The following is a 26,327-nucleotide window of genomic DNA, read 5'->3' as shown; positions in this document are numbered from 1 at the left end:
CGAAATTGCACATTGGGCGCCTGTCGCGCGCCCACGTGGTGCCGCTGTTCTGCTCGCTCGGCCCCGCCATCACGGCGGGATCCTGCGCCCGGGAACACCCCTTCTCGGCAAGTGCCTTCCCGGGAGGTGCCCAGGCGAGATTATTCCCTGAAGCCCCGCTAGCAGAACATCAGCGGCTAAATTGTGTAGAATACTTTTATTTGTGGCTCATTCTTTCAAACACTTTGTATACACATGCATGTGACTTGAATGTTTAACTCGTGTGAAACTTTGTAATATATTTGCTGCTATTTCTGTTTCTTTGGTGTTGTATATTGTGCTGTTGTATTCGTGGTATTATCTGTGATGTGCTGTATTCCTGCTATTTCTGTGCTGCAGGAAAATTTATTTTTATAAATAATTCATTTATTTATTTTCGAAAAAAATACTACCAGTGGCGGTGAAAAGCCACCGCCACTGAACACATAGCAGTGGCGGTTAGACACCACCGCCACTGGAAAAGGTTCTAGTGGCGGTGGCCATAGACCGCCACTCGAAAATGTTCAGTGGTGGGTTCTTCGCCCGCCACTGATGTACTCCACTCATTTTTCGGTTGGTGGCGGAGGAATTTACAGTGACGGTTTGTGTGTCTTCGGTGGCGGGTATTTTACCTGCCATTGGTGAGCTCAGAGCATCAGTAGCCACCGGTGCCAAAATCTCCAGTGACGCATACTTGGTGGAGGACGTGATCACCGCCACCAACCCTTTTTTTTGACAGCCACCGGGGTTTTCTGAAGCAGTGTCATTTCTTACGTACATGAATAATTTTCTATTCCTACGAGAGGGTGAGCGTGCACTGGCTCAGACAGCTGTTACAACTCGACAGCTGCGTCGTTAATGACGGTCTGCCGCTCACCATTTCTCGCAAGCACCATTTCTCGCAAGATTTGAGCAACCCATGTGTATATCTGTGGGGAAGGGGCATCCGCACATGGAGCGTGGCGAGGAAACATGTGCGGCCGCGTGGCTTGTTTGACACACGCGTGAGCTGAGCTGCTATGCAGAGATGGACTTGTAGTGGTCTCACATGAATTAATGATGACTCAAGCAAAGCCACTACTTGATGGATGCGGTCACGTACGTGGAGCTAGTGCTATGCTAGGCATTTTGGCTTTCAGATCTGTCTGATATGTTATGGCCGTACGTGCCCGTTCAAAATTTTAGGAGATTTCTTGTTGATGACTTGAGGCTAAATAAGATCGAGGTACTCCTATTGATTTTTGAGGAGGACCGCCGAAAAAATTGGTGCATGTTTCACTTTCAATTCACCGTCGAAAAGAAGAGCTAAGATTTGGGCTCTGACTAGAAATATTCATTCGTTTGGAAATTGGAAAATGCTGCAAGGTGAGAATATATCATGGTACATAAGTTTCACATTGCGTCACATAGTACATTACAAGCCAAACCTGGTGCACATGCACCTCTGCTACGTACGCAAAACTCAATTCTACCGTCTCCGTTAGGTGACGGATGCACGGCCCATTTCGTTGGAGATCCACGCTGCTCTCTGCTGCAGCTCACGTGGCCTGTAGTATTCACCCGTATTGTTTCATTTCTGCTATCCTTTGTGCTGCCGTATCTTTCCACGGTGGGTCCCCCATGTGTGCAGAGTCCTTTTGTTGTCGTCTAGCGTGCGCTCAGGTCAGCGGTCAGACGGGAGTCTATTTCAAATACTAAATACTAGATTCAATACCATTGCTATTTCAATACAATTGCTACTACTCCATGCATACGGGTATATAAAGCCTACGCGATAATTTGCGCCAAATTTTGACCAAAAATTACATTAATAATACGAAGCTGCCATTTCCATCGGCGTACCGTGCAGACGCTGCCACGTGGCATTCATCTGGACCAATACCGTATGCCATTGAATGTTATATCATATACCAATAAATATATCATTCACATACAATGTCCAATATCATTTACCATTGATGATACCATATACCATGAGTAATCATTCACATATCATATACCAATACCATGTACCATTGATGATACCATATACCATGAATCAAGGACGATGCCGACAGCTATGGGGCCCACGTACAAATCATACTATGTATAACTGCGCAAAAGTGGAAATATACACTTCAGTTGCGCTAATTTCGGCGGAGGCATGGACGGCCCGCACCTCACCGGTAGGTAGCGGAGCCGTTAGCATCGCCGGGTTCCCTCTACTACATATAATACGAGTAGTGGACACTGACACAAACCTTGATTCTGCTAACATGGAGTATATAACCACAACACACACCTACAGAAACTATACATATATACTTGTCTTTCGAATCAAGATCGAGTAATGCATGCATGGCTCAGAACAGAAAGTAGGACTAGTTATCCCAATAAGCATGAGTATGCATGCGAGAGTGACGCATGCATAATGTTGGATTTAAGTGGGATTACTATGAGGAGCTAGGAGTTATAGCGCAGCATGCATTACTACTAGATGAGGCACTTGATCAGGAGGTCGAAGATGCCGCACTTGTCGAAGATGCTGCCCTGGTCGAAGGTGCTGACCGGGCAGTCCCAGAAGGCCAGTCCGAGGCATCTCATCCGCTCGTCGATGATGTCGAAGCCGATGCAGCCCTTCTCCTCCGTCCGCCGTGCTTTGCCCAGCTGGCACTGAGAGGCCGAGCCGGTGACGAAGCACTCCATGTAAACACTCTCCGCGGTGACGGCACTCGCGGCCAGGCACGTGAGCGCCACGTTCCCCAGGCAGGCCAGGGTCGTACTGTTTGTACCGATGCCGACGCATGCCTCCTCCGGCTGTAGCCCCGTGGCCGACGCCGGCGCCGGTGCCGGTGCCGGTGCGGCGGAGGCACCAGCTAAGCACAGTGGCAGCAGCAGGACGAGTATGCGGGCCATTTGTTGCTTTCTTGTTGGGCGCGGCGCGAGAGCTCTCTAGAGAGGTGGCTTGCTTTGGTTAGTTACACTATCATTGGTCAAATTTATAGACATATATGTCGAGGCGGCGGGCTATCTCAGCGACGTCATGGTGATGCGTGGCCCAGCGCTGGTAGAGCGCCGAAAGGGCCTCCTCGGTTGCGACGTCGCTGTCGTCGAAGCTGCATCGCTCACTGGTCGCCGGCGTGGCAACCAGCACGATTATGGCCACCAACGCAGATATCCAAAGCATTTGTTTTTTCTTCTGTGCGGGAGAGCTCTCTCTTCATATATATATATATATAGTGAGTGTACAAGCAGAGTTCTGCCTAAAATAAATAAATTCTTAACCTGCTGGCTAATGTCTGTCGTTGATGTCTGCTCGATCTAGAGAGGCAGCAAATTAAGCCACCATAGCCAAAAAGGAAAAGGGTGAAGCGTGCTAGTACTGTAGAATGGAATTGGAATGATATGAAGCATTTACTAGTACAAGGCCAAAAACCAAAGTTGGTATAAATTTACTAGCGAGTATTACTGATATATAATAATGGATTTTAATCTAACTAATTAGCTGTAACGAGTAGTCCAATGTGTTCTATCTGAACGCCCACGCATTTGGCTAGTCCCCTAAAACGTGTTGATATGCTAGAGTGCAAGGGTACAAGAGTGCAAGCGTCAGCCTTGGAAGCAACTTGTAGAGATTTTATGGACGGGGATCCTAACACCAACTCTTAGGATCTTTGCACACCTACGCTACTTGGGATACAACACTCACTAGAAGGGAACCCAAAATTTTATTTACTCTCATAATATTGGTACAACACTCTTTAATTTAGTGGATACCTTATTACTACAAAACCATACTACTCCTTCTTGGTAGCTCACACTTTTCTTAATGTGGTACATCACTTGTTGTGGTGCTTGTGGTACAACTCATGAGGAGGGGGATCAACCCTATTTATAGTTCTACAAGAGCATGTGGTACATCTTACTATAATTATCTACAATACTCTACATGTACTTAGTTCTAGAAAATTCCCACTTATTCTTGAAAGTTACTCTAAGACCTTTTCATGGTAAATAGCAACCCTGTTCAAGCAACCTCTCAAGCCTTCTAGAATATTCCAATCTTCTCATATTCACTAGAAGGCTCCTTGTAAATATCTTCTTCTCCAATTATCCAAAGTATTCTAAAATCTTCTCAAATATGCATAACTAATTCCCAACACTCTCTAATTATCCAGAGTGTTTCAGAATATTCTCAAGTATGCATTGCTATTTCTGAACACAACTTCTGTTTTCTTTGCACGATGGCTTTCTGCTGCGCTTGCACTACTTTATAGGTTTTCTGATGATGAAAAGGAGTTTGGTTTTCGAAACGGAAAAAAATTGGTCTAAATGTAGGTCGGGGGGCACCGCCCCCCTTCCCCAAACCTTAAGTACCTGCTGCCTATCTAAATTGATCTCATCGTTCTTTTTCCAAACTCTTCATATAGCGTTTCGTGTATGGAGTACCCGCAAACGCATGTAGAGATTTTGCTAGAAGAAGTTCTAGTGCAAAAAAGGATGTTATTCTTATTAGTCAAAAGCCCGTGCGTTGCTACGGAGAATAAATAAGAATACAAAAATAATGTAAATTATCGCAGCAAAACATGAAGAATCTTTCTTCTTTTCTTCTACTTTCATTTCATCCCTTGGTTTGAATGTCGCTTTGCTTCACAAGACATGCTAATCAGTTTGGTATGTCAGGTGTGCATTTGGTGGATGACAACCCGTTAAGCAAACTTAAAACATGCGTCAATAACAACATTCATATGCAAAATGCAATCCGTTTAACAATTTTATCAAGTAATAAACAGCAGAAGAGAAGGTTCTGAAAACAAGATGGTCACATAAATTGGCTCAAAAGAAAAAATTATGATTATTGGTCACTGCGTGCAGTTTAGATCGACGCGTTTAGAGAATCTCTAGCAGGTCCTTAGCCTCATTCTAAATCTCTAAAAAAAATCACCATTTCTTAAGACTGCTCAAAAACATGCTCGATCCAACTGGTTTCTTATCCATTCTCAATCCCTCAAAATTTTAACTCAGGAAAGCTTTGAGTGAAACCAACTGCCCCTTTTTTTCCTTTTCAGGACTGACCCAACTCGACCCGGTTAAGTCGGGTCGCCGCCGCCGACCTCTTCTCCGGCCACCACCTTGTAGCCTCATTCTAAATCTCTAAAAAAATCACCATTTCTTAAGACTGCTCAAAAACATGCTGCAACTGATTTTTGATCCATTCTCAATCCCTAAAAATTTTAACTCAGGAAAACTTCGAGTGAAACCAACTGCCCTTTTTTGTCCTTTTCAGAACTGACCCAACTCAACCCGGTTTCGTCGGGTCGCCGCCGCCAACCTCTCCTCCGGCCACCACCTTGTCTTCTGCTGTTAACCACACTAATTTACATGAGGTGCTGACCGCAGTGCATAGATGTAAGTGTTTGAGCCATGTGCATGCCAGAGAACTCAAATGGCTTCTGCCCACTTGATCATTTTGTCAAATGGCTTCCCTCCAGAGAACTCAAGCAGGCTAAATCGTGAATCGTGACTTCGCATCACACTAACATCATGAGAATGAATGAGAAATACTCCTAGCCAGTTGGTAATTTCACCAAACATCTTAAGTGCGAATGCCACCTCTACGTCGATCCGTCACCTGATGGCTGATGGTCCTTGGACCCGGGCCCCGTGACTCCTGGACTTGCTCCTAGTTGCAGTTCGCTCCGGCGCCTGCTCACACACCTCAGCCTGGCCCTCGCTGCGAGGAGCCGGTCCGGAACCAGAGCGGCGACACCGGGGTCGATGCCGATGTACCGGTGCGGGTTCTGGTCACCATCGTCTCCGGCCTCCTCACCACCACCTGGAGCAAGGCATTGGGATCCTCGGCGATAGCCCCACATCCTCAGCTTCCGCGTCATCAGTGGCGAGCAACGTCTCCACAATTACAACTCCTCGCCACCTCCGTCGTGACCTCCTGGTGGCCCTCCCGCGAGCCGACGGGACAAGGCAGGCCGGCGTGCAGCAACATGCGAATAACAAGCGGGCGGCAGACGGATGGGTGTGGGCAGGGGGCAGCAACAGTGTCAGCGTCTCAGACCCAGCTCCACACACTCGTGTCGTGTTCAGGCGTTCATGTGCATCCGACACAGCATATAAGTAAAGAGTCATCCTCGTTCCAAAAGCCCGGACTGATGAAAGAGTGACTATTTTCCATTATATGCTGGTCATAACCTCCTCCCACTAGCGAGGTGGGACTAAAGTCACTGGCAACGCTCGGTACCGTGACATCCCATCCCCCAGGAAGCCCTCCAGGCAGGCATGGCGATGCTGGGTCTGATACCAATTGTCAGCGTCTCAGACCCAGCTCCACACACTCGTGTCGTGTTCAGGCGTTCATGCGCATCCGGCACAGCATATAAACAAAGTGCCATCCTCGTTCCAAAAGTCCGGACTGATGAGAGAGTGGCTACTCTCACTTATATGCTGGTCGTAGCCCCCACCCGCTAGCGAGGTGGGACTAAAGTCATTGGAAACGCTTGGTACCGTGACATCACATCCCCCTAGGAAGCGCCCCATGCAGGCATGGCGATGCTGGCTCTAATACCAATTCTCAACGTTCCAAGCCCAACTCCACACACTCGTGTTGTGTTCAGGCGTTCATGCGCATCTGACACAGCCATGTAAGCAAAGAGCTCCCCTCATCACAAGCCCGGACTGATGGGAGAGTGGCTACTCTCTTATATGTTGTTCGTAGCCCCCTCCCATTATCGAGGTGGGACTAAAGTTACTGGCAACGCTTGGTACCGTGACAAGAAGAGGTAGATTAGCAGAGGAGAGCCCAATGTAATAACACGGGATAATAGGAGGACCAGCACAGAGCGGACTCACGAAGGACGGTGCGGACACCCGGGTAGGTCGTCGTTACGGTCGGCGACGACGAATCGCAGGCGGGGCAGCTTCCGCGCGGCCGCCTCGGGCAGCTCCGGCGTGGCCGGGCCCACCCGCACCGACACGGGACTGAATGGGACGACGCTGAACGACGACGACGGCAGCGCCGGCTGTTAGATTTAATCTTGGTCCTCATATGTATCTGCATCGTTGTTATTTTCTCTAATTCTGAATGTAGTTAGGTGTAGCATGTTGTAGGGTCCGGCAAGGCGTGCGTGTGATGCATACGAAGCCGGCGAGACGTTCATCCGGAGTCACGCAGGGTATGATGTCGAGGCGTCGTGCGAGACGACGTGAGTGGCGAGATACCAACTGTGGCGCGAGGCTGCAGTGCTGCGTGCAAGATATGTTGCAGGTCATCTGCATCGGAATTTAAGTAGTTGACATGACAAGATTAGGGGATGATTGTTAGCTTAATCTTGTTGGTTGAAATTAATGAGGTATATGTATGTAGTAGCTTAGTTGGTAGGTGGTGCGCAGCACAAGGAGAAAATCAAGTTGGATTTTGAGAAGTGCTAGTGCATGCACGTGGAGGTTGGCTCTTGGCTCTACGATGATGTGAAAGGGCTATACAAAGGCTGCATGTCGGCAGCAACTCTGAAAAAAAGTTGGATTTTACAACACCTTGTCAAGCAGCTGGCAGCGAGCTGTGAGCTGTATTTATTTATTTTTGTTTCGAGTCGGTTTGTTTTGGTCGGTTTGTGACCCCATAAAAGAAAGGGGCATAGACCTTGTAACAAAAGTAAGTATGAGATTAGAAGATCAATATATTATGTGATATACTAGTTGTGTTATCTCATACGCTTGTGTGAGTCAAACTAAAAAGAGAGCAAAAAGAGGGATTTGAGTGATTTATCCCAACACCGGCGACATACGGCGGAGAGAAAGCAGGACGCAAGCGAACCAGCGCAGTTGGCTGGGCCCACTGCACGGAACGGACGCAGGTGGACGGGAGACTCTTCCCCAGGCAAGCGCGGCCACATCCGAGAGGGCACGTGTCGCCCTGTGCTGCGCGTCCGAGCTTGGAGGGAGCTGCACTCAGCTCCAGCTCGCACGATTTAGATATAGAGTATTTAGTTGCAACGGGATGACTGAAAGTTTGCACAGATAGGTACTATTATTTGACAGGCTGAAACACTTGCAAAATAACTGCTTCAAGATATGGTCATCATTAGGAATGTATCAATGATATCTTAAGTAATATATGTGCATTGACATCTATGAGAATACATATATACACCAAGGATATTGGATAGACTATGTAAAAGTATACAATTTTTTGGACAGCAGGTTACATGTATCAAACTAAAAAGACAAAGCAGAATCTTCATAGAACAATTTGGATTAAATGTACAAAGAGAAGATTTACTCCTCAAGTTAACTGGCAATAGCACTCTTATGTGCATGCACCAAGCAGACATTATCTCCGTATGATTGTGATAGTATCTCAACTCTCTATAGGAAGCCCGACATTCACTTGCATGCGCACTTCCTCTGATTAGGATGTGGCAAATAAAATCCAGTCAGTGCTTAACATAAGAAACCATCACACTTTGAAACATTCTGGTTACTCGATATGCGGCATTACAGTATGATGTCAGTTTTTCACTGTAAGTTTATTTGCATGAAACATATGTGCTTTCAACCTAAAAAAATTTGCAATCAATAATTGTGATCATTGTAAATAGTGGATGAATTTGCTCTCTGAAGACTACATGTACACTATCTTTTATATGGAAACAACTTAGCTAGGAAAATAAATAAATATTGAACACCAAGATTGTTTTGAATAAAACGAATGGTCAAAGTTCATATAAAAAAATCAACGGTGGCATACATTTTAGAATGGAGGCGCCAGGAAAAAAAGAAAATATCAGCAGGGGAGTACAAGTAGAACAACATGCAAGTTCGTGCAGTTCCTAATGCAAGATTATTGTTCAGACACAAAGAAACCTCGCTACACAATGACAAGCACACATCTACTGATCTGCCACTTCATTCGGTCCAGAGCTTCCCGCCTCTTGTGCGGGCTTCGGTCACTGCTGCTGCTGCTCGGCCGACGCCTCCCGCTGAGTCCCGACCGCGCGTAGCCCTCCCGCGCCGGCGTATGATTTTGCTGCAAGAACTCTCTCTTCAGCTTGTTCAATTTTTTTCTATGCAGCCTCCATCACTGTTAGGGCTTCAGACATTTTGGCTTCATATGAAACCTTTATATGAAACAGCTGTTTCGCAGCGCATATCTTGCAGTGCCTTTTCAAGCTACATTAGAAAACTAGGGTGAATGGCCACGCTCATATGCAAGGGCATCAAAATGATGCGGCACAATACCTATCTTTCATGCGTGGGCTGATTAAATTTTGCGTGCACGGAGCACTCCGAGCAACCCCTCTCCTCCATCACCCATGCCCGGCAACCATGGGCCACCGCTGCTCTGTGCCGTGGTGCCGCATGTCTTCTCCTTATTGTCCTTGGCCCGCAGCCAAAGATGCCAGTCCTGCTCCGGCGCCCTGGATCCACCGGAGGGCGTAGGGGCGGAGGCGGTGATGGCGCATGGGGCGCGGGGCGTCGGGCAAAGACGGCGAGGCATGGAGTTATCGGCCGGCGGCGATGGCGCACGGGCGCAGAGGCGGCGAGCGGTGGCGGCGGGGCCCAGCGACGGGCAGCGGCGGCGGAGGGGCAGCACGGACGGTGGCGGCAGAGAGGCCGCGCGTACCTCGGCCGCGGCGCCGACGGCAGCTGCCGAAATATAGCGACGATGGCGGCATCCGCAGCGAGGGCAGCAGCGGGGCACAGCAAAGGGGCGAGGGCGGCTGGTCGGTGACGGCGCGCAGGAGCGCCGAGCACGACGACAGGCCGGAGGAAGCCGTAGAGACGCTGAGCAACGACGCGCCGCCGAGCTCTTGGCCAGCAACCGACGACTTGGCCGCCGCCGCGGCCCCCGGGCACCGTGCGCACCGTCGCCTTGGCCCGATTTGCTGGAGGCGGTGCGGCGACGTGCCGTGGGGCCGATTGCAGGGTGGGCGTCGGCCTGCTTTCTGTGCCGCACGGAGGTGAACCCAGCACTCCCAGGGCTGCATTCGGAATATCAACAGACGGTGACAGCCCTGTCTATCCCTTGAAATCCACACTTTAGACTTGGTGTAGTTGGGTTGAGCTTAGTGGTTGGCAGACTGATTCTGCCCGTTAGTAGGAGAAGGTCGTCCTGACAGCCCGCCCTTCTTTCTCTTGGCTTTCCTGTGCTTCTCTCTGGCGTATCTTTTCTCTCTGTACAAGTAGAGTATAGGAACCTTAGCTCAACTCGCTGTCCTCCCAGCAGCTCTCTCCGCTCTACCCTAGGGTAGTGTTTTATCCAGTGTCATCTTATCCTAAACCGATCTAGTTATCCCCCTGCTGCTTAAGTATAGTGGGTCATTTATCTACTACTCCTATCTTATCTTCGACTATTCTATACCATTGAGCTTCCTCGTGGAAATCGATACTCTGGAATACTCCCGAGTCAAGTGCTGCATTTGCGGATCTTATCTAAGAGTGGCATAGTAAACGCCAACATCGGTCAAGGACAGCTTTCCCTGCGAGTCGGTGGAGAACTCCAGGGATCCGAAGCCCCACGGGGAACTCGCTCAAGTCGAAGATGAGAGCCATCGAAAACTTGCCAGAAAAGACTAAACACACCCCTACCTTGATGAGGCCATCACTCCTTCGGATACACACTCCGCTGGACATACAAGGTCCAATCACTCGAGTTCGCGCGCGACAATTAAATTTAGAGGTGAGCTCGTTCCTAAGCAATTCTTTTTATGATTTTGAGAATAGATTGCTACCTAATGATTATATTATGCTGAGGAATCAAGGAGAGGACCCGCAAGGGCTTGGAGAAGGACTTGGAGGCGTGGAGGGGATCGGACCTCCTATCCATAGAATGTCCTCCTACTCATTGCTATGAGTAGGACAGCCCATTTAGGCCCATTAGGTTATCCTAAATAGGCCCATCATGAGAAAGCAAAATAATATTCGTTTCAAAATAAATGTTCTCTACCAATGTTCTGGAACATTTTTCCGAGATAAAGTCAAATGTTCCGGAAGGTTTTTCTGGAACATTTTTTTGGGACAAAATCAAATGTTCCGGAAGATTTTTCTGGAATATTTTAAAGAAACTTTTTTTGGAACAAAAATCAAATGTTCAGGAACGTTTTTTCGGTACAAATCAAATGTTCCCGGATATTGTTCCGGAACATTTTTTCAAAATATTTTTCTAGAATATTTTTCTGAGATATTACGAGGAATATTATTCAAAAAAAAATTATGCAACATTTTATTTTGTGCAAAATATCTAGATTCTTTTTTAAAAATTAAAAAATCTAAAACTAAAAACAAAAAATAAAAAAAACTCAAGGGAGGCGGCGGCGGGCCGGCGGGAGGAGGAGGCGATGGCTAGCCAGAGGAGCGGTGGCGGTGCCACTCGAGGAGGCCCGAGTGGAGAGAGAGGATTGAACAGAGATGAACAAGCATCCTCCGATTTAGGGTTGCACAGATCTCAAACAGTGCTCATGACTATGAGTAGGACGTCCTATAGAATTTTATTTTTTTGAGAAACCGGGATTATATTTCATATAAACAACTTGGTGGTTACAGCCCAAATCTTACAAGGACTCCCTTGAGAGAAAAGAAAATTACAAACTAGTCCCTGTAAACTTCTACCGGTCTTCATCGCTGCCGGTGGCCGGAGCGCAGAGCTTGAAGCCGACCGCCTCCCTGGGAATGGAAAGTAGAGTTTTGTTGCCGTCTTGAGCAGCACATCAACTCCGACATGCCTTGAGAACACTGAACGACCCAGCCAAATCACATCGCCAAGCACTGAGGAATCTGACGCCTCCGCTAAGGACCTCAGCTCGCCGGACGACAATCACCCCGAAGGGGACTAGAACCACCAAAGAAGGTGGTAACGAAAACCCAACCCGGTTTCTGAGCGAGTTGGCATACACTCCTCACCGGAAGATTCAAGGAAGAAGACATACCCAAATCGCCGGCAAGGAACAAAAAGCTCATCACCTCACCACCAACAGCAGCAGCAGTCAGCAGGAGGAGGAGGAGCAGGCGCAGAAGAGCTGATGCCGCGGCCGCCAACCAGACGAACACGCAGAGCTCCAGCTCCCAGCGCAACTTAGGACGACTTCTTATTCGCCGGCGAAGAGCCACGACAGCCCAACCGAAAGACGAAGCTCCGCCGCCGCATCCGACAGGGAGCAAAACCTAGAGCTAGATCTAAGAAAGCCTACCCTATATACACCCACACGGCGATTCCCCGGTTCCCCATCCTCTCCGGTGCCGGACCAACCGCCGGAGAGGGAGAGAGCCGGCGGAATCGCCGCCAGGAACCACGGTCGCCTCGCACTCGCCCTTTTTCGCCTCGGGAAACTGTAGATGGGGATAAGACCGAGCCCCAAAAGGATAAGACGTCTTCTAGACATCTTATAGATAGGAATTGCTATTTCGGACCTGGCTTTTCAAGCCCAGTGAGAGCAGATGCCCGCGGCCCAAGAGTTAAGCTCCACGCGGGCCACGAAAATGACCCAGGAGAATCGGCCTGTGGCCCAAATTGGATCACGGGTGAGTTCTGCCGCCCAAACGAGACAAAAGGCGTTCCGTGTCTGGAGCTCGGCGAGTTCGAGGATGTGCCCTGGCCGTGCACGAGCCACCGGCGAGCATCGCGAGCGCTGCCGGTCGCCGACGTCACAGAAGGGGAAGAGAAGGCAGCAGTGTCGGTGGTGGCATTCCCCTGATCTCCACGCTCGCGGCAGCGAGCAGAAATATAAAGCGACGTGTGTCGATGCAATCTGCATGGCAGTTATTGACGCGACGCGGACGCCCCATCGGCTACTGATAACGGCGTCCATCCGACACATGGTCACCAACCGGTTGTTATGCGTTTGGATGGAGGGACGAAGTGGGATGGGACGGGACGGGACGGGATGGGACGATCCCACTTCGTCTATGTGTTTGGTTCGAAGACAGGTGGGATGGGGTCATCCCTGGAGGAGAATATCCCCTCCAGACGCGGGACGCCCTCGTCCCACCAAAACTGGCGGACGGGGTCGTCCCTCGTCCACAGCGTGACACGCCATCTCGCACGGAAGCTCGAGCGTGTCGGGACGAGCGCCCACTGGCGCAACGGAGGAGGAGGGGCGAGTGCCCACCGGCGCAAAGGAGAGGGACGAGCGCCCGCGTGGCTCGAAGGTGAGGGACGAGGGGCCGTCTGCTCGGAGGTGGGGCACAAGCGCCCGCCGACGAGGGGCGGGGAGGAGGAGGCCTAGCTCCTGCTGACGCGGAGGAGGGGGTCGAGCGCCCGCCGGCGAGAGAAGCGTGGAGAAAGTCATCGCGGGTGAGCTCCCCCGACGCCGCGCCGTCGCAGGTGAGCGCCCCGGCCGCCGGCGAGCGAGCTCCCTGGGCGGCGGGCCGCGCAGGTGAGCTCACCGGGCTCACCGGCCTCCCTGCGCGTGCTCACGGGAAGAAGATAGGCCAAGAAGATAAGGTTGTGAAAAAAAATCATAGTCCATGACAGGTGGGGTCCATTTATAAATGACAGATGGGACCCACCTACTATAGTTAACGGTGTTCATCCATCCCAATATCTTCATCCCTCGTACCAAACATAGAATTGGGATGGACCTATCCCTCTTAACCAAACACGAAATAGAACGGTCCTATCCCAAAAAACAGGGACTAACGGGACCATCCCATCCCACCTTGCCTCGCAACCAAACACACCCTAGATATCCGCGAGACCACGGCCACTTTGTCATCGCTGATGATGCTATACTGCTAGTCTGCTACGACCCAATAATGGAATCATGCAATCAGATGAGCACGAAGAATGTAGTGGACTAGTGGTAGCAGGGGAGGATGGATGTTCTGACCGTTTCGTTTATTTCCTCCTTTTAGCAGCCGACGATGCAACCAGCAGCCAGATCAAAACCCTTACCTGCTTCATGCTTCCACTTAATTGGTATATAGCAAAGTTACAACATGTTCCAGCAGCAGCAGTAGTAGTACGTGTACACTCTTTATTTGCTGTTCGCTTTTGCTTCTTGTTTTCTGTACGCTCATGCATGCAGTGACAACTGACAACATAGCAACTTGTCAGTTCAGTTTGGCCGCTTCGCGCCACGTCGTGAACGGCTAGACCACCAAGCAATTAAGCTACTGGCTCCGAAGCGTATTAGTTTTTTTTTATCATTGTTTTGACCGCAAATTACTCTTTAGATATATAATTATATGACATAAGATTGATATCCATAATATTTGTATTTAAGAATACTTGCTTATGGATATGCACATTAGTCACATATTAATGAAGTAATTTGTAGTCAAATTTTTGGTCAACCGAAATCTAATATGTCCCATGTTGTTGGACGGAGGGAGTACCGTGCACTGAATCCGAGCACAAGGAATCGTGCCCTTTATTTATTTCAGCAGAAGGAGCCAAGCGCATCCCTTTATTTAATCCGCGGATTAGTGCAGTGCAGTGGCGACACGCTCTCCCGGGACGACGACGCGCCGCGGCGGCGTGATGATGGACCGGTTCCTGCCCACCCGGATCGCGGCGAGGGAGCAAGAGGGCAATGGATCCGCTGCTGCAGAAATACCGGAGACGATTCCAGCATGGTAGTCCGCCATTGCTGTCACTGCTCCATTTCCTCGCGTGCATGAACTTCAATTCACTTGCTTAATTGATGATGATCTCTGGACAGAAGGCGGCGCACCTGGCGCTCAAGGCGCTGGGCAGGCCCAACGCCATGGACGGCTCCCTCCAGAGCATGTCACCGGCGCTGCGCGAGGAGTTCGTGCTCGCCGCCCTTGGCGGCGACCAGATCGTGGAGGCCTGAAGAGAAGCTGTGCGTCTATTACCTTGTTACTCCCTCCGATGCTAAATTCTTGTATCAACAATTTAGGATCGGGTATTATTTTATTATTGTTAGATTGTCCGTTTATTATTTTATTAATTTTTTCTCATTTTTTTTCTTTCGCATATCTGGTATTTGCAGTGATTTTTCTGATAAAATCAGGTGCCTTCCCAGGGTTTTAAACGTTGCCAGGGGATCTTCTGAAAAATCTGCGGGGTCCTTCCGTGCCCTCGAATCTTGCGGGGGGTTCTTTGTAAAAAAGCTGGACTTTCTGTGGCTATTAAAGGGGCCGCCGCCGGCCCCCTTCCCCTCGTTTTGGTCCTCCATCAGGCGGCTCCAGGAGCAACCCGGCGCGAGGCAAGGAGCGTGGGGGGCGAGCGGGGAGCGACCGAGCACTGGGCGAGCGCGGGGAAGAGCGAGCGGGCCGAGCCTGGCCCGGGCGAGCGCGCGGGGTAGGACGAGTTGGGGGCGAGCTGGCCGAGCTCGGGGGCAGCAGTCCGGGCGAGCTCGCGGAGGGGGCCGGCCTGGGCGCGAGGGGTGAGGAGCAGAGGGAGTGCGCGGGTGAGGAGAGGGAGGGAGGGAGGGAGTGCGGGAGAGGAGGAGAGAGCTGGACGCTGGGCACGGATGCCGACCCGGATGCGGAGGTCGTGGGCAGCGGCGTCGGCATGGACGCCGGGCGCGGCAGCGGGTGCCCGACCACAGCCGCCTCCAGCTGCCCACGCCCTGCGTTGGCGTAAGCGCCTCGCCGAAGCCGACGGAGCCAGAAATTACCGTCGAAATACAACCCACAGTGGGAAGATACGCAGCAAAATATCCATTCCGGCACACAAAATTCTCTATATGTCCATCGATATTATTTAATTCGTCGAAAAGATTTAGCTTCTAAAAGGTTTGTGAATGTGACGAATCATGTATATGTCAAATTGCGTAGGACCGTCTCTCCAAGAAAAGAAAAAACCCTAGAAAACCCATCTAGGGTCCCACCTCAGCCGTCACTCCTCCGCCGGTAGATCGCCGGCCTTCTCCTCCTCCACCGGCTCTGTCGGCTAGGGTGTGTAAGAAGGCCTCGATCTACCGGTGGGAGTTGTAGTTTTCCTGATCTAAGGTCTTTGATAGGTTTCTTCATTTGTCAAGAATTAGCGGCGGTGAGACGATGGCGTTGTCATCGACATGGAATAAGGTTCCCAGCCTCGGCCTCGTTCCGGTGGTGCTTCGCACTGTCGGGAGGCGTGTGGAAGATTGTGTGGTCCTCGTGGAGGCGGCGTTTGGCGGATGGCGACGCTTCGTCACCGAGTTAATGGTCTTCTGGGCTCCGAATCACCTCGAGTTCGTCCGTCTAGACGGAATCGGTGGAGCACCGGCGTAGTTCCTATCGCCCCTTCGGGGTGGCGAGGTTAGGTTTTCTTGCCGTGCATGCGCGTTGGTGAGATACAATGTCAGGTTCTTCGGATCTATTTAAGGGTTCGACAACGACGCCTACAGCTCCGGGACGCTGGTCCTTAGGGGCACGTGCACGAGAACTTTCCGGCTGTCATCGACAAGGTCAAGCCGGCTCCGGTACAGGAGCGGCAACAGCGGCACGTCATCGGCTCGTTCTGGCGGCGGTAGTGGTCGTCCGGTGGTTCAAGAATCTCGATGTAATTTTTATTATATTTGAGTTGCTTTGTATTTCTGATGAACCTATATAATAGATCTGTGTCATTTTCGCAAAAATTGTATATGTCAAATCGTGACGTAGTGGAATTAGTAAGAAAGAATTGAGCCGCATTTACGTATGTGGTTAGCTGCGCTTTGAAAAAGAAAAAAGAGAGTAAGAAAGAATTGAGGGGGGCAGGCAGGTGGTAGGCAAACAGACGTCGCTCTCTCTTGGTGTGCTGCTTCCAGGTTGCTTCCTTTCCTTCAATTCCAGTCTCGGCTCATCGTCATCATCGTTAGCCCAATCAAGAGAGCTCTGGGTCTGGGGAATATTCAATTGAGCGATTTCGTGTTGGATGGCTTTGGAATTGGAGGTGGCGCTGACGCTGGTGTTCAATCTGCTGCTGCTGGTGTTCATGGTGAAGCTGGTGCTGGCCCTCTTCAGCACCAAGCTCATGGTCATCCTCCTCTACATCGCCGTCCTGCTCTTCGCCATGGCCCTCTCCGGCAGATTCCCCGGCGGCGAGTTCTGATCCACTTCATTACCTCTAGTATTAGCTTAGCTACTACTTGATCCATTCCATCCTAGTCGGAGCAAGGGATGGTTGAGAGATCTGTGAATTTCGCTAGTAGATCGATGTATGGCTAATTACTGTGTTCCGCTCCAGTTGCAGACTTGATTGGCTGTTAACTGTACCCTGCAATGATCTTGAATAACTTTTTGTTTAATTTGTTGCACTGGTACGTCTCGCAATTGCTTGCAAAATTGTTGAAAACCATGAGCAAGAAAGAAGAGGAAAGTTTCCTTCTTTTTTTTTTTTTGAGAGAGAGATCTGTACGTGGTGTCTCGTTATCCACATTACGCACTCCTGGCAGCAATAGTGATATGGAGGCAAAAAAAAAAGGGGGGGGGGGGGGGGGGGTGGGGGCTTAACAAATGAAGTCCCAAAGAGTCAAAAGCTTTGATGCAAAAACAAAAACTTGCTGCTCTTCAACATTTTATTTTGAGATGCTCTTCAACATTAATTAGCTGAGATTTGTAAGTTCATTCTAAAGCTGTACTACTGTCCAAAATGCAAGTCCTTTTCTAGACCAATCCCAAATGAGGCACTGAAAATGTCGAGAACCAGTTCCGTCAAAAAAAATGTTGGGAACCCCAATCTTGGGCAGAAGAACTGGAATGAAATAATAAACCAAGGCATGATAAGGTACTAAACTAAGAGTCCCTAAAAAAAGGTACTAAACTAAAAGAAGCTCCATTTTTTTTGTACTCGTCTGATGTACTGCACGATTAAGAAAGATGCTCTTATTTATTAATTTATTTACTTATGCCGTGTCAGTGACTCAGCTAGCAGCATTGTTAAAAAAAAATAATCTGGCTGGCCTTGCTTGCGTATGCATATGGATCAATTTGTTTAAGGCGTAGGTTCAGACGGAAAAGCAAGAAATGTAAAGTTTTTCAACAAATGCAGGCACCTACTACAAGCCAATGGCCAATGGGCAGTTTTTCACATGTGATTTATTTATTTATTCTAGTAGAAAACGTCATGTGCAGTTGGGCGTTGACACTGATTTCAATTGGTCCAGCTTTCTTCAGGGATGACATGTACGATCATATTTCAATTCGCAATATCGCTTCTTCTTAGCTAGAAGATGCATATGTGGACTTGTCTTGTTCTGATAAAGGATGCCCGGCATATTGCGACAGATTTAAATTTATAGCACGAAACTCTTGTTTTGGATGTAGGCATCTTAATTTTTCATAAGATACCATACATATTCATTGCCAACAAATTAATTTCGCTGGCAAAAGAAGAGAAGCAGCTAAGCCGGCATCAAAATTTGAATTTGTATTCACAGACAAACAAGATGGCATCTTAATTTTCTTGCTCGAAAATTCATAGTAATACTGATTGGCATAATATGTCATCTGGGAGCGGAGAGCTGCTGGGCGGAGACGCAGGACGGCGGCGACCAGGTGCTGCTGCTGGCGGCGCCGGCGCCGGCGGTGGTGCCAGCCCGGCCGTACATCCTGAGGTATGAGAGCTGGTCCGTCCTGGGCGCGCACACCTCCATGCTGCCGTCGAGCATGGCCGCCACCGCCGTCATCCCCGGCCGGAGCGACGCCTCCTCGTGCAGGCAGCAGAGCGCCACCCTCACCACCCTCGACACCTCGCCGGCGTCCACCTTCCCTTCCAGCCTCGGGTCCGCCAGCTCCGAGTAGCCTGGCGACGCCTCCTCCTCGTGCACCGCCAGCGCCATGGCCGGGAAGTAGCCTCTGCTCCGCTCCTCCTTGCCGCCGTCATCGGACGCCCCGCTGCTGGTGCCGGTGTCATCTAGCAGCTTGGAGTTCTTCCTGCCGCGGACGATCTCCAGCAGCACCATGCCGAAGCTGTAGACGTCGGCCTTGTCGGTGATGGGCGCGTTCATGAGCCACTCCGGCGCGAGGTACCCTCGGGTGCCTCTCATGGTGGTGAACAGCCCGGACTGCTCGGGGCTCATCAGCTTGGCCAGCCCGAAGTCGGCGATCTTGACGCCCCCGCGGCCGTCCAGCAGGATGTTCTCCGGCTTCACGTCGCAGTGGAGGATCTTGCGGTGGCACCCGGAGTGCAGGTACGCCAGCCCGCGCGCCGCGCCCACGCAGACCCCAACCCGCTCCGGCCATGCCAAACCGGAGTTGGAGGAGACGAATAGCGACTGGTCCAGTGAGCCCCGGCTCATGAACTCGTACACCAGCAGCTGCCGCTGCGGCCCCTCGGCGCAGAACCCGCGGAGCTTCACCAGGTTCACGTGGTGCACGTTGCCGATCACGGCGATCTCCGTCAGGAACTCGCGCCGGCCCTGCGTGCCCAGGTTGTTCATCCGCTTCACGGCCACCGTCGTCCCGTCCGGGAGCGAGCCTCGGTACACGGACCCGAACCCGCCGGAGCCGATCTGCCGCTTGAACCCGTTGGTCGCCGCCTCCAGCTCGTCGAACGTGAACCGGGTCGGCAGCCCCGGGATGAGCACCGCGTCCGGGTCGTCGTCTTCTTCTTCGCTATCCTCCTCCGTGTCCTTCTCCGACGGGACGTTGGACGACGCTCGTGACGACGACATCACGTGCAGCATGAACCAGCTGCGCCGCCACCCCTCGCTGCTCTCGTGCTTCGTCTTCTTCTTCTTCTTCTTCTTCTTCTTCTTCTGACCATTGCTGCCGCCGCGCTTGTTGAGCCAGTGCTTGGCCATGACGTACAGCAGGAAGGCGATGAACACGGCGGCCACGGTCGGCAGCACGACGCCGAATACGATGGTGATGGAGCTCAACCGCGACGACCCACGGCCATGGCCGCGCGACGCCGCCGGCACTGTCTTGATGAATACCGCGGCGGCGGTGGAAGAGAAGGAATCGGCATTGACGCGGAAGACGGAGCCGATCTGGTTGAGCATGAGGAAGCAGGACTTGGAGGAGTTCCTGTAGTGGAAGCCGAGGCAGGAGCAGTTGGCCGAGCAGAGGTCGCGGCACGCCGGGAGCGCGCCGCCGGCCGTCGCCGGCACCGCGAACTTGCTGGCGAAGTAGCCGACGCCGTCGCCCAGGCCCGTGTATGAGCTCGACGATGATCCGTTGGCGCAGTCGTCCGTTGGAAGAAGCGTGGTGGAGCCGTCGGCCGGCGAGCAGCCGCCGGTGGTGTGGGTGCTGAAGGCTTCGGGGCACATGCAGGAGGAGTTGCTGCCGGTGCCCGCCGTGCAGAGCCCGAGGGATCCGCACGGCAGAGGGAGGTCGCAGTCGTTGCCCGGAGCTTCCCACACGGATGGTAAGCTTGCGCGCGCCGCCGTGGGGGAGATGGCCATGCTGAGCACGCGCAGGCGGCCGGAAGAGCCGACCTTGAGGAGGACTTTTGCGGAGGAGGAAGATGGCGGCGGCGTGAAGAGAAGCCTGAGGACGGTGTCCCTGCCGTTGCCGGCGAGGAGGTAGATCCCGGAGGCGTTGACCGCCATGGATTCGACTTTGAGGTTCGAGTCCTGCACGGCGCCGGCGTCGGAGGAGAGCGCCCAGTAGGTGACCAAGGAAGAAGCGTTCGCCGGCGCCGAGGAAGATGATGCCGGTGCCCATTGAAGCAGCGCGTCGTTGGGGGTGAGCAGGAGGCGGTAAGGTCCGGGAGAGAGGTCCTGGTCCGACGCGGAGGCCGTGAGCGTGGCGCCGACGGGGAGTCTCTGGCCCTGGAGCAGGGTATCCGTGGGGCGGTCGAAGGAGGACCAGAGGGTGGCGTTGGCGGCGTCGAGGAGCGCGAGTTCGCCGGTGTCGCGGAGGCGGAGCGAGGCGACGGGCGCGGCGAGCGGCGGCGTGGACCAGGCCGGGTCGGGGTCGGCGGGGTAGGAGAGCGCCATGCCCTTGGCGGTGAGGGAGAGGGTGATGGACTGGAGGATGGTGGATCCGGCGGTGGCGGTCCAGACGGGGGTGCGGGACTTGTCGTGGAGCACGGAGAAGAAGAAGCGGGACTGGCTGTCGAAGGAGGAGCCGCCGCCGGAGCCGGCGTTGTAGACGGCGGCGGAGAAGGTGCCGTTGGGGCCGGAGAGGAGGAAGACGCCGTTGGTGTCGATGTAGTGCATGTAGGTCAGGTTGAAGGGCGGGTACAAGAACTCCACGGGCACCGTGCGCGCGGCGGTGAGTGGACCGCCGGTGCCGAGGAAGACGACTAACAATTGTAGGAGGAGACGGAGAGGAGGAGGGAGCGCCATGGAATTGGCGGCATAAAGCTTGATGTTTGTTTGACCGATCAATGAAGAAGGATTGAAGCAAAGGAGGAGGGGTAGAGTTGACCTTGGAGCTGGAGGGAGGGAGTGGACATGGACGGCCGAGTTTAATTACACGAAGAATAATGGGGAGAGTACAATAAATGCTGCAGGAGTGATCCATTTGAGTCCTTGTTTTGATCTCACATGCATGAATCATCCATCCTCTCTCACATCATACTCTAGTATTTCCCTACTCCTGCCTTGCAAAATAGTACTACTCCAAATAAGTATGAATACAGATTTTTCTATGATATCATACTGAATCTCAAATATATGGATATCAAAATCGAATCATTTGAATGTTGCAGCTGGCTGGCTCAAGATGCACCGCAGATAGATACTGTAGATACATGTCCTTGTGATTTTTCTAATGTACCCCGGCCGGCCATTAGATATGATTTTCTTCAGGATTTCATTTGCTCTGTCAGGAGATGCACAAGTGTCATCCTAGGAACACTAGGGTGCACAAAGAAAAGAACCTACTGCCAGGGGTTTTAGAAGTTCAAATGGATTTCATCCATTTCCAGGAAACCCAAATTTAAGTTGATTGTCAGGGCGGAGGAATATGCAGCTTAGCTTTTGGGGTTGGGGGGGATTACAGATACATATTCAGATTGGATGAACAGTGGAGCTATTATTAATCACTGCAAGTTGCCATCTTTCTTCTTCCAGCAAAAGAAAAGGAAATTATTAAGAAAAGAAAAGTTCAAATTGGGCTTGCCTGTCCATATCCATAGCTCCAAATGCTGGCCTAGCCGTGTTTTTTGACTTTTCAACTATACGTGGTGTGAATGTGATGAGATGAGATCGTGCTCAACTCTTAACCATGCATGAACACTAGACTAGATGCTCTTGTCGCCTTCCTTGCCAACAATACATCAGATGAGATGTAACTCTGCCATTTTATCAATTCCTGCAATCATATCCTAATGCTGTTATGCACTATATTAATCGCGCAGCAACATCGGACTAATCACATCCTCTGTCTTTCTTGTACATTATATGTGCAGCACAAAGTCGACAATATCTCTCTTCCAACAAAACGCATGTCATATACTCCTCTGGTATCTAGGTTCAAGACAAGGAAGCACTCTATCTTCCTTCTTCAGTGCTGATGGACCAGACGGGTCAGATCGGACATGGCTCGGCCACACCAGAGGGATCGCCGGTTGATGATACGCCGCGGCGTCACACACACCCAGCTTCACGACCAACGTAGCCGTGCAGCCTTTCCCCGCCCCATCGCTCTCCAGCCATATATGCCCACCCATCAAGCTCACAAACCTGCCCAGGGAATTTTACAAGAGATTTTTCACAGATATGTCATCGATCCATCAAGACCACACATCGTCTTTCGCACCATGAATTAGTTAAAAGCATTGAAATACCTCTTGCAAATGGCGAGCCCAAGACCGCTGCCATTATACCCTCGGTTTCCTCCGCTTTGTGTGTGAGCAAACTTTGTAAATACATGGGATAGATCCTGCAGGCTGATGCCACACCCTGTATCTTTAACCTGAAATTAAGGACAAAGGGAGGCTAGCTGTTATATGCGGTAACAAGGCGGCCAATAAGCTCTAAATCGAGGCCTCATGTGCGACTTCAGGGTTTCTGTAATCCCCTCATATGCTGTTCTCAGTTACTCCATTGATCAGAATGTCGAGCTTCTACGATATGTACATCTTTACCTGAACTTTTACGTAGAAGTGACCATCGCTTGCAACTGGATGAAAATCAGTGGTTCGGAACTCTCTTAAAGAGTCAGACTTCACAACTGAAGCTAACAGTGAGATGTGGCCCTCCTTGGTAAACTTAACAGCATTACCACAGACGTTTAGAATAGTTTGCATGAGCCGCTTCTCATCACCAATGGCAGATAGAGGCAAGTCAGGGGACAACATGGCCGATACAGAAAGCTTCTTGATAGCTGCAATCGGTTTGATGAAACTCATTACCTGTAATGCCACAGAGCAATTTTCAGATTAGAATAAAATTTATACATCACATGTATCAGGTCGTTGGGAGAGCAACTATGCGGACCTCTTTGAAAGTCGCATGAAGATTGAATGCTCTTATCTCCAATTCAAGACTTCCATCCTCAAGTTTCGAAAGATCCAAAACATCATTGATGAGTGTTGCCAAAAGGTTGCTGCTTTTCAACACTGTTTCCACCATTAGGCGCTGCTCAGGGGTAAGTTCAGTTTCTAAAAGTAAGGAGGAAAGGGCTATTATTGCGTTCATTGGGGTTCGCATTTCATGATTCATCACAGCAAGGAAATCATTGCGAGCACGTATTGCCATTTCAGCCTCTCGCCGAGCTAAATCTAAGGCAACATTTTGCTCCATGAGTAGATCGCGTGCTCGCATGGACTCTTCAAGAATAGCTGCATGAGAAAGAGCAACAGCTACCTGGACAGAGCACCATATCAGAGCATTGTAGAATGCTAGTTCAGCAGGCATAGCTTTTACGTATACAGTAACATGGAATGCAGCACAAAATTTTCTGCATACAGAATAAATTTCCAAGGACTAAAAATTTCAAAACAGAAAAAGAAAAAACTAGAGAATGATTCATATAGAAAAAACATTATCTATATGTCAACGATGAGAGAAAAAAAATACAGAACCATACAGCATCAGGAAGGAAAAGACTAAATGAGAAGGTGGATTCATTAGAAAATACAATAGCTGCCCATCACCAAGGAGAGGAAAGAAGTCGAAGAACAGATATTAGCTAGAACCTTTGTTAGAGGCTGAACATATGAGAAGGTCGATTCATTAGATGCTACCGCTATAACTGCAAATAAATTTAAGCTCACCCCATCCAGATGGAGAAAAAAACTTATGCTTCACTTAACATATGTTACAGGCTGACGATATGTCCTCAACTTAAATTATGAAATAACCCCATATTCTGAACCACAAAACATGGTTGTACAAGTTTTCCAATCCAGTCAAGCTGTACAAATGTTCTAGACTTGTTTATAGTTTCATGCACTACACTAGTGTATAGCTAGCTATTTATTAGAGCATAATACAAACATCTACTCAACAGCTCTATGCTTTGTCCCAAAACATCCCCCTCTTGCTGTTGGCAGTTTTCACAAATCAATTAATCCTCAGGCAACTGTGAACAAACTTTATATTAGCTATCATTCAACTTTGGAGATGTTCTTAAAAAAACAACAGGAGACCACATAATAGGAAAAGGAAGCATGCTGATAGCTCTAGCAGTACTATTTGGATTTTTCTTTTCTTTCTAAACGATTGAGAATATACGCTATGAATGACTGAAGAATTCAGGGGAAAGTGTAGTAACCTGATCAGCGACGACCTCGACAAGCTCCAGTTCATGAACATGCCATTTCCTGGCACTATCAGATGGGAGCATCAAAACCATAATTGCATAGCTTTTTGCCGAAAGCTCGGGCCAATCATTTATCTGGAAGTTTGAGAGATGTAGCAGCGGGACTCTCACAGCAGCCACCTCTGGTGGGACATATCTCCCTTGAACAGGCCGGATCCTTGCCAAAGGAGATGTATGGGGCACTATGATCGCCCGGTTGCTACTGAAGACTTGATTGACAACAGGAAGATTAATCTGCACGGATGAGCCAACAGGAATCTGGTGGCGCAGCGTATGAGACAGTTGAAGGCTTGAACCGCTGCGTGATGGCATCCACAACGCACATTCTTCCAGATGCAGTGTCCTCCCTAGCTCAACCAGAGTAGTGTTCAAGATGGTGTGCCTATCAAGCGTGCTTCTGATCTCATGGGTAAGCATCCTGACATGCCTCCCTGTCTCCTCCTGCGTGCGTATGAGACCCATCTCTCGGTCAAGCTCGTCGGCCTTCTTCTTGAGAAACAACTCCCTCGTCTTGACACTCAACAAATCAGGTATGATATGAACAAGCATGAGGGCAGTAGCGCAAGACACGACAGCGGTGGAGACTTTTGCGACGGTCATGACGATGGCTACGGTTTTGGTGTGCATGGTGAAAGTCCAGAGGTTGATGAGATGGGTGGCTCCGCAAAGGACTATAAAGGCGCCGAATTGGATGAGAACCCATCGGTAAGGGAAGAAGGATGACTTCTTGACGAAGTAGATTAGCTCGAGAGGGATGGAGAAGTAGGCAAGGGCAATGAAGAAGTCTGAGATGTATTGGTACTTGATGAGAAGCTCGTCGGTGGGCCAAAACGGTTCAATGCAGTCACAGCCCTCCATTTAAATCACGAGTTGTACGGGCATTACATTCCTCCCCTAGAAAAGATAAAACACATTGGAGAATCAATCCCGAGTATGAGAGCAATCTTCTGGGACAGCATGAAGTTTAAAGCCAAAAAGGATAGATTCAACCGAGAGGGATAACAAACATGTCATAATTTGGGTACATACATGATACGAAAGGTTGATTGATGCATACACACTGAGTGCAAAGTTGTAGAAATCTAACTAGGTACGGCTGCTAGGTTGAAGCAAGAGAGGAAACGGGGAGCTAAAAGGGCGGGATCCGTTGGTGGGGTGATGGGAGGTCGGGAGCGAAGGGGAGATAGATACCTGCCGTGGAGGCGCTCGCGCGAGGAGGTAGACGAGCTAGGGGCCTGCGGCGCTCGGCGGCAGCGGGATGGGGATGGAGGGGTGGCGGCGGTCGAGCGAGGAAGACGAGCGACGGAGCGAGGGGGCTGGCAGCGAGATGCACCAGACGGAGGAAGAAGGTTAGCGGCGATGGCGGGGCGACGGGCGGGGGATCGACGCGTCGGCGGCGACGGCTGTTGAGTAACTGAGAGGAGAGCTGCTGGTGGTGGGTTGAGTTTAGGCGTGTGGTCAACTCGGCAGCCGCCATGGCATGCGGAGTGAGAGTAACTGAGAAGAGAGCTACCCATTTCCCTCACTCAAAAATAAAATAAAACTGACCTCCTCATTTGTTGGTCACTCATTTTAAGCTGCTTTGCAGCGTAGAAAATTGTTCTTATATTTTTTTTTATAAATTCTGAAACTTTGATCCACTGGAAATTTTAATATGGAGGGATGGAAATTTTACTTCCGATCCACTGGAAAATCGATTGAACATATGTGCACGAAAAGTTAACACAATA

General features: G+C 50.3%; 2 protein-coding genes and 2 long non-coding RNA genes across 4 annotated transcripts; 1 reads left to right on the top strand and 3 right to left on the bottom strand.

Moving 5' to 3' along the window:
* The first annotated feature begins 6,750 nt into the window (after window positions 1-6,750).
* LOC112268763 lies at window positions 6,751-7,720 on the top strand. Its single transcript, XR_002960204.1, has 2 exons — window positions 6,751-7,033; window positions 7,110-7,720. It is a non-coding gene; the product is annotated as an uncharacterized LOC112268763 (long non-coding RNA).
* A 981-nt stretch (window positions 7,721-8,701) lies between these two features.
* On the bottom strand, window positions 8,702-12,388 carry LOC112268894. The gene is made up of 2 exons (XR_002960401.1): window positions 9,250-12,388; window positions 8,702-9,180 (listed from the first exon to the last, which is right to left on the bottom strand). It is a non-coding gene; the product is annotated as an uncharacterized LOC112268894 (long non-coding RNA).
* A 5,768-nt stretch (window positions 12,389-18,156) lies between these two features.
* On the bottom strand, window positions 18,157-21,957 carry LOC100844730 (G-type lectin S-receptor-like serine/threonine-protein kinase At5g35370). Its single transcript, XM_003579026.4, has one exon. The coding sequence runs from the start codon at window positions 21,171-21,173 to the stop codon at window positions 18,384-18,386; it is 2,790 nt and encodes a 929-aa protein (XP_003579074.1). The 5' UTR covers window positions 21,174-21,957; the 3' UTR covers window positions 18,157-18,383.
* Window positions 21,958-22,140: 183 nt separating this feature from the next.
* LOC100839754 (probable ethylene response sensor 1) lies at window positions 22,141-26,119 on the bottom strand. Its single transcript, XM_010238648.3, has 6 exons — window positions 25,789-26,119; window positions 24,550-25,491; window positions 23,271-23,639; window positions 22,919-23,185; window positions 22,619-22,746; window positions 22,141-22,514 (listed from the first exon to the last, which is right to left on the bottom strand). The coding sequence occupies exons 2-6, from the start codon at window positions 25,453-25,455 to the stop codon at window positions 22,280-22,282; spliced, it is 1,905 nt and encodes a 634-aa protein (XP_010236950.1). The 5' UTR covers window positions 25,456-25,491; window positions 25,789-26,119; the 3' UTR covers window positions 22,141-22,279.
* Between the last annotated feature and the right edge of the window lie 208 nt (window positions 26,120-26,327).

This window comes from Brachypodium distachyon, chromosome 4 (assembly GCF_000005505.3).
Source record: "Brachypodium distachyon strain Bd21 chromosome 4, Brachypodium_distachyon_v3.0, whole genome shotgun sequence".
NCBI classification, from domain to species: domain Eukaryota; kingdom Viridiplantae; phylum Streptophyta; class Magnoliopsida; order Poales; family Poaceae; genus Brachypodium; species Brachypodium distachyon.
Note: the sequence above shows the minus strand (reverse complement) of the source record. Positions and strands in the feature narration are given on the sequence as shown.

Excerpts from the sequence above, each read along its gene's own strand:
- LOC100844730 (XM_003579026.4), bottom strand. The coding sequence starts at position 21,173 with ATGGCGCTCCCTCCTCCTCTCCGTCTCCTCCTACAATTGTTAGTCGTC.
- LOC100839754 (XM_010238648.3), bottom strand. The coding sequence starts at position 25,455 with ATGGAGGGCTGTGACTGCATTGAACCGTTTTGGCCCACCGACGAGCTT. Across the intron at positions 23,640-24,549 it reads TCGAGGTCGTCGCTGATCAG|GTAGCTGTTGCTCTTTCTCA; the intron begins GTTACTACACTT and ends TGCTCTGTCCAG. Across the intron at positions 22,747-22,918 it reads ACTTCTACGTAAAAGTTCAG|GTTAAAGATACAGGGTGTGG; the intron begins GTAAAGATGTAC and ends CCTTAATTTCAG.